Source organism: Pelecanus crispus, chromosome Z (assembly GCF_030463565.1).
Source record: "Pelecanus crispus isolate bPelCri1 chromosome Z, bPelCri1.pri, whole genome shotgun sequence".
NCBI classification, from domain to species: Eukaryota; Metazoa; Chordata; class Aves; order Pelecaniformes; family Pelecanidae; genus Pelecanus; species Pelecanus crispus.
Genome location: NC_134676.1, coordinates 86500952 through 86508434, shown reverse-complemented (window position 1 = coordinate 86508434; position 7483 = coordinate 86500952). Strand labels below are relative to the sequence as shown.

General features: G+C 61.5%; 1 protein-coding gene across 1 annotated transcript; it reads left to right on the top strand.

Moving 5' to 3' along the window:
• Positions 1–616: 616 nt before the first annotated feature.
• On the top strand, positions 617–6597 carry LOC104036003 (solute carrier family 22 member 6-A-like). Its single transcript, XM_075727130.1, is given in 11 exon segments — positions 617–1168; positions 1170–1274; positions 2301–2404; positions 2506–2660; positions 3276–3444; positions 3530–3653; positions 3736–3851; positions 4426–4640; positions 5752–5860; positions 5972–6175; positions 6516–6597. Coding segments are annotated over 11 exon segments (1935 nt in total).
• The last annotated feature ends 886 nt before the right edge of the window (positions 6598–7483 follow it).

Genomic DNA, 7483 nt, shown 5'->3' with positions numbered 1-7483 from the left:
GATGACGGTGTCCCCATGGGTGGTGGTGTCCCCATGGGTGCTGGGGTCCTTGTGGTTGACTGTCCCCATGGATGACGGTGTCCCCATGGGTGGTGGTGTCCTCATGGGTGGTGCTGTCCCTGCGGATGACTGTCCCCATGGGTGACGGTGTCCCCATGGATGACGGTGTCCCCATGGGTGCTAGTGTCCCTGTGGTTGACTGTTCCCACGGGTGCTGGTGTCCCCACGGGTGCTGGTGTCCCACAGGTGCTGGTGTCCCCATGGATGACGGTGTCACCATGGGTGCTGGTGTCCCCACGAGTGCTGATGTTCCCCATGCCCTCATGTCCAGCGGTGTCCCTGTGCCCGACAGTGTCCCCCACAGGTGACAGTGTCCCCATGGGTGCTGGCTTCCCAACGGGTGACAGTGTCCCTGTGGTTGACAGAGTCCCAAAATGGGTGCTGGTGTCCCATGGGTGCTGGTGTCCCCATGGGTGCCGGTGTCCCTTGCGCGTGCTGGTGTCCCCACGTGTGCTGGTGTCCCCACGGGTGCTGACGTTCCCCCTACCCTCGTGGCCAGCGGTGTCCCCGTGCCCGACGGTGTCCCCCGCGGGTGACGGTGTCCCCGCGCCCCAGGATGCCGTTCGGGGCGGTGCTGGCGCAGGTCGGGGGGCTGGGACGCTTCCAGGTGCTGCAGACGGCGCTGCTGGCGGTGCCCATCCTACTCATGGCCAGCCACAACCTGCTGCAGAACTTCACCGCCGCTGTCCCCCCCCACCGCTGCCGCGTCCCCGCTGTCACCCCCGGTCCCGGAGCCACCCCAAGTGTCCCCAGCACCACCCCAGAGCCACCCGGAGCCACCCCTGATGGCACCTCAGCGGCCTCTGATGGCACCTTGAGGTCCTCCAACGCCATCCCAACATCTCCCGATGGCATCTTGGGGTCTTCTGGTGCCACCCTGAGGTCCTCTGATGGCAACCTGGAGTCCCCCCATGGCACCCGCAACCCCGGTGCCACCCACATCACGCCTGATGGCACGCCGGGGTCCCCTGACGGCACCCGTGGCCAGCTTGATGCCACCTTGGGCTCCTCCAACGGCACCCTGGGGCCCGCTGGTGCTGCCCTGGGGTGGCCCAATGGCACCCTGGGGTCCACCGATGCCACCCTGGGGTCCTGCCGGCGCTACGTGGGCCTCGTCCCCCGCCAACGGCAGCACCGGTCCCCGGCCCACCGAGCCCTGCCACGATGGCTGGGACTACGACCGCAGCGTCTACGTGGCCACCATCGTCACCGAGGTGGGGACGGGGACACGGGGACAGGGGAGGGGGAGGTGGGGATGGAGGGTGGGAAGCTGACCACGGTGTCCCTGTGGCCACCAGCATCTCCAAGGTGGGGATGGGGATGGAGGGATGGAGCCGTAGGGAGATGGAGGGGTGGAGGTGGAGCCGTATGGAGGTCAGGGATGGAGGTGGAACCATACAGAGATGGAGGGGTGGAGGTGGAACTGTAGGGAGATGGAGGGGTGGAGGTGGAGCCGTATGGAGATGGGAGGATGGAGATGGGAGGGTGGAGGTGGAACCGTATAGAGATGGAGCTGTATGGAGATGGGAGGATGGAGGTGGAGCCATATGGAGATGGAGGGGCGGAGATGGAACTGTATGGAGATGGAGGGGTGGAGGTGGAGCCGTACGGAGATGGAGGGGTGGAGATGGAACCATATGGAGATGGGAGGATGGAGGTGGAGCCGTATGGAGATGGAGGGGTGGAGGTGGAGCCGTATGGAGATGGAGGGGTGGAGGTGGAGCCGTATGGAGATGGAGGGGTGGAGGTGGAACCATATGGAGATGGAGCCATATGGAGATGGAGGCGTGGAGGTGGAACTGTATGGAGATGGAGGGGTGGAGGTGGAGCCGTATGGAGATGGAAGGATGGAGATAAAGCTGTATGGAGATGGAGGGGTGGAGATGGAACAATATGGAGATGGGAGGATGGAGGTGGAGCTGTATGGAGATGGAGCCATATGGAGATAGAGCCGTATGGAGATGGGAGGATGGAGGTGGAGCCGTACGGAGATGGAGGGGTGGAGATGGAACCATATGGAGATGGGAGGATGGAGGTGGAGCTGTATGGAGATGGAGGGGTGGAGGTGGAGCCGTATGGGGCTGAAGGGACGGAGATGGAGCCGTATGGGGAAGACGGAGCTATGGGGATGATGCGGGATGGAGGTGGTGGAACAGGTGGGCAGATGGAGAGGAGCAAGGGGGGAGGGACTGATGGCTGGAAGGAGAGGACACGTCCTCACCTCACCCCCGTCCCCGTAGTGGGATCTCGTCTGCAGCTACCGGCAGCTCCGGCAGATGGCCCAGTCCATCTACATGGCCGGGGTCCTGGTGGGCGCCCTGGTCCTGGGGGGCCTCTCGGACAGGTAAGGGCAGCAGAGAGCCCTCCCCGTGCCTTGGTTTCCCCACGGGGTGACAGCCCATCACCCAGCAGCACCCAGCGGCACCCAGCGCCTCCCTGTTGCAGGTTTGGGCGCAAGGCCCTGCTGATGTGGTCCTACCTGCAGCTGGGGGTGATGGGGACGTGCACGGCCTTCGCCCCCAACTACGCGGCCTACTGCGTCTTCCGCTTCGCCGGCGGCATGGCCCTCTCCGGCTTCGGCCTCAGCATCGCCTGCCTGGGTGAGGGGACGGGGATGAGGAGGACCACGGGGACCTGGGTGGGGGACAATCAGCGTGGCCACGGATGGGGACAACCCAATGGCCATGGATGGGGACGACCCAATGGCCGTGGATGGGGACGACCCAATGGCCGTGGATGGGGACGACCCAATGGCCGTGGTAGGCATCACGGTAGGCATGGAGAGGGACGTCGCCATGGCCGCGGATACGGATGTCCCCAACAACCGTGCTTGGGGACAGTGATGAGGGTGGCCACGTGGCTCCGGGTGGGGACAATCAGTGTGGCTGTGAATGGGGATGACCCAATGGCCACGGACGTCCCAATGGCCATGGATGTGGACATCACCGTGGCCATGGAGAGGGACACGGCCGTGGCTGCGGGTATGGAAGTCCCCAACGGCCACGGTTGGGGACATTCCCCTCTCTACAGATGGAGACATCCCCATGGCTGCTGATGGGGACATCCCAGTGGTCACTGATGGGGCCATCACCACGGCCGCGGAGGGGGCCCTGTGGTGCGGATGCATCTGGACATGATGGGGAGGCCACGTTCACCAGGAGGGTCACGGAGGGGAGGGGACACCGAGTCAGACGTGTCCCCGTGGTCCCTTGCAGTGGTGGAGTGGATCCCCACGCCCTACCGCGCCATCACCGTGGCCATCACCGGCTTCGCCTACACCCTGGGCCAGATCCTGCTGGCTGGCATGGCCTACGCTGTCCCCCACTGGCGCTGGCTCCAGCTCACCGTCTCCCTGCCCTTCTTCGTCTTCTTCCTCTTCTCCTGGTAGGATGCTTGGGTCCCGTGGGGAAAGGCCACAGGGACATGCGGGGCTCTCTCCGTGCCTCAGTTTCCCGCTCGCCGACTGCAGGTGGTTGGCTGAGTCCGCCCGTTGGCTGGTGCTCTCGGGGAAGGCCGAGAGGGCCGTGAAGGTCCTGCAGCGAGTGGCCAGGATTAACAGGAGAAAGGAGGAAGGGGAGAAGATCACGGTGGAGGTACGGTGGGCCCGGGGTGTGGGGGGGGCTGGGTTTCCCACCCCTGTCCCCCGCCAACTTCTCCCATTCCCCCCTCTCCCAGATCCTGAGGTCCAACATGAAGGAGGAGTTGGCGGGTCTGAAGTCCTCCTACACCATCTCCGACCTGGTCCGCACGCCAGTCATCCGCCACATCTTCTTCTGCCTCTCCATCGTCTGGTGGGGCTGGGCTGGGGAAGTCTGGAAGGGATGAAGAGGAGGAGGAGGGAGGGATGGGTGAGGGGGTGGAGAGGTGGGTGGAGAGGTGGAGGGATGGTTGGCAGGATGGGGGGGTTGGATGGATAGACGGATGGTTGGAAGGATGGATGGATGGATGAAGTTCTTAATGATGGATGAATGGGTGTTCTTGATGATCTTAAAGGTCTTTTCCAACCTAAACGAGTGTATGATTCTGTGGGTGGATGGATGGATGGATGGTCGGAAGGATGGATGGTTGGATGGATGGAAGGATGGATGGTCAGAAGGATGGTTGGATGGATGGAAGGATGGATGGTCGGAAGGATGGATGGATGGAAGGATGGAAGGATGGAAGGGTAGATGGACAGATGGCTGGACAACTGGTCAGATGTACAGATGGCTGACTGGGCAGATGGACAGCCAATCGCTGAATCCAGCCGTCCAGCTGTACCACAGCCCTCTTCTCCTCCACCTGACCCCTGCCCTGTCCCGTGCGATGGTGACATCCCATGGTCACGCCACCTCAAGGTCCGTGCCTCTCCCTGCCCCACTCCAGGTTCTCCATCAGTTTCTCCTACTACGGGTTGGCCATGGATCTGCAGAACTTTGGTGTCAGCATTTACCTCATCCAGGTGATTTTCGGTGCCGTTGACTTCCCGGCCAAAGTGGTGGTGACCGTTTCCCTGAGCTACATCGGCCGGCGGGTGTCACTCATGGTGGCCCTCTTCTTGGCGGGGCTGGTCATCATTGCCAACATCTTTGTCTCCACAGGTGGGTGCGATGGGGTGGTGGGGGTCTTCTGCACTGCTCTGTCCCACCACCCGTGTCCTCCCGCCCCGGTCCATCACCCAACTCTGCTTTGCTCTTCACCCATCCCTCCCTTCTCCAGCCATTGAATGACGCACCTACCTATGTCTCCATCCACGCGCTCAGCTCTCCAGCCATCTCACCACCCACCTAGCCATCCCCCCCCACTTGCCCACGGTGTGGTTGAGGTTGGAAGAGACCTCGAGGTCACCTGGTCCAACCCTCCTGCTCGAGCAGGGCCACCTGGAGCTGGTGGCCCAAGATGATGTCCGGATGGCTTTTGACTATTGCCAAGGATGGCAACTCACCATCTCATCACCCACTTTCCATCCATCCATCCATCCACATCTCTAACCATGCATCCACATCTCCAACCACCCATCCACGTCTCCAACCACCCATCCACATCTCCATCCAGCCATCCACATCTCCATCCAGCCATCCACATCTCCAACCATGCATCCACATCTCCAACATCCATCCACATCTCCATCCATCCATGTCTCCAAGCATCCATCCACATCTCCAACCAGCCATCCATGTCTCCATCCATCCAGCCACATCTGCAACCATCCAGGCACATCTCCATCCAGCCATCCACGTCTCCAACCAGCCATCCACGTCTCCATCCGTGTCTCCAAGCATCCATCCACATCTCCAACCAGCCATCCATGTCTCCAACCGTCCATCCACATCTGCAACCATCCAGCCATGTCGCCAACCCTGCAGCCACATCTCCAACCATGCATCCACATCTCCATCCAGCCATCCACATCTCCATCCATGTCTCCATCCATCCATGTCTCCAACCGTCCATCCACATCTGCAACCATCCAGCCACATCTCCAACCATGCATCCACCTCTCCAACCACCTATCCACATCTCCATCCATCCATGTCTCCAACCAACCATCCATGTCTCCATTCATCCATCCATGTCTCCAGCCATCCACCCACCCAATTATTTCTCTAGCTAGCCATCCACCCACCCCGCTGTCCTCCCTTCTTTCTCCTTCCCCCCATCACCCCACCCCTGCGGTGGCTCCTGTCCACCCCACGCCTCTCTCTGCCCCAGAGCTGCAGACGGCGCGCACGGCGCTGGCCGTCATTGGCAAGGGCTGCCTCTCCGCCTCCTTCAACTGCGTCTTCCTCTACACCACCGAGCTCTACCCCACGCCCATCAGGTAAGACCCCGTCCCCGTGACCCCCCGGTGGGGCAGGTCCCCCCTCACCCACTCGTGGCACCCCCGAGGTGGTCCCTGCCCCATGGTGACCCCCCCCCACGGCGCCGGCAGGCAGACGGGGCTGGGCTTCGGCAGCACCATGGCCCGCGTGGGTGGCATCGTGGCGCCGCTGGTGAAGATGATGGACGAGTACTACCCCTTCTTACCCCCTGCCGTCTATGGGGTGGCCCCCGTGGTGGCGGCCGTGGCGGCCGGCTTCCTGCCGGAGACCCTCAACACGCCGCTGCCCGACACCATCGAGGAGGTGGAGAGCAGGTGGGCGTGCGGCAGGACAGACGGACGGGCGGATGTGGTGGTAGATGAAGGACTGGATGGATGTGCTGATGGACGGAGGGGTAGGGCGGTAGACAAAGGGGGTGGAGTTTTGGGTGGGCAACGGTTGGATGGTGGACGGACGGACAGACTGAAAGATGAAGGGGGGGTTGGATGAACGGACAGATGGATGTGTTGAGGGACAGAAGAACGAGTGCTATGAGTGGCTGAACGGCCGGGCAGATGGCCCCGGTGCAAGCTGGGCTGCTTCCTACCCTGCCAGCGGCCTCTCCATCCTGCCGCGCCCCACAGACCTTCCTCCTCCTCATCTTCCTCCCTCCAGGGCCAAGCGGAAGAAGAGGGATGACCCCAAAGAGAAGATCCCCCTCCAGCCCCAGGACAAGGCCCCACAGAAGGAGCCCTGAAGGACCACGGGGGGTGGGGGGGGGACAGCAACCACCCCCATGGGTCCCCACAACCTTGTTTTGGGGACGGGTACGACTTCGCTGCCCGCCCCACAGCTGGTGACCTCCCTCTGTGGGGCAGGGGAAGTCCTCGGAGGAATAAAGCAGCTCTGCTGGGGAACGGCGTCTCGGGATGTTATCTGAGCCCACCCACGGTCACCTCCACTAAGATGGCACCCAATAACCATGTCCAAAGTCACCTCCAATAGGACAACGCCTAAGATCCATGTCCCTGAGCTCACCTCCAATGCGATGGCACCCAATAACCATGTCCAAAGTCACCTCCAATAGGACAACGCCTAAGATCCATGTCCCTGAGCTCACCTCCAATGAGATGGCACCCAATAACCATGTCCAAAGTCACCTCCAATAGGACAACGCCTAAGATCCATGTCCCTGAGCTCACCTCCAATGAGATGGCACCCAATAACCATGTCCAAAGTCACCTCCAATAGGACAACGCCTAAGATCCATGTCCCTGAGCTCACCTCCAATGAGATGGCACCCAATAACCATGTCCAAAGTCACCTCCAATAGGACAATGCCTAGGAACCGTGTCCCTGAGGTCACCTCCAGTGAGACGGCACCCAAGAAGACTGTGGTGGGGGTCACCTTTAGTAAGATGACACCTCATAACCTTGACCCTGAGGTCACCACCAATAAGATGATGCCCAAGAACACATTGGAGGTCACTTCCAATAAGGTGACGCCTCATAACCTTGTCCCTGAGGTCACCACCAATAAGGTGACCCCCAAGAACACATTGGAGGCCACTTTCAATAAGGTGACACCTCATTAACCTGGTCCTTGAGGTCACCTCCAATAATGTGACACCCAAGAACACCGC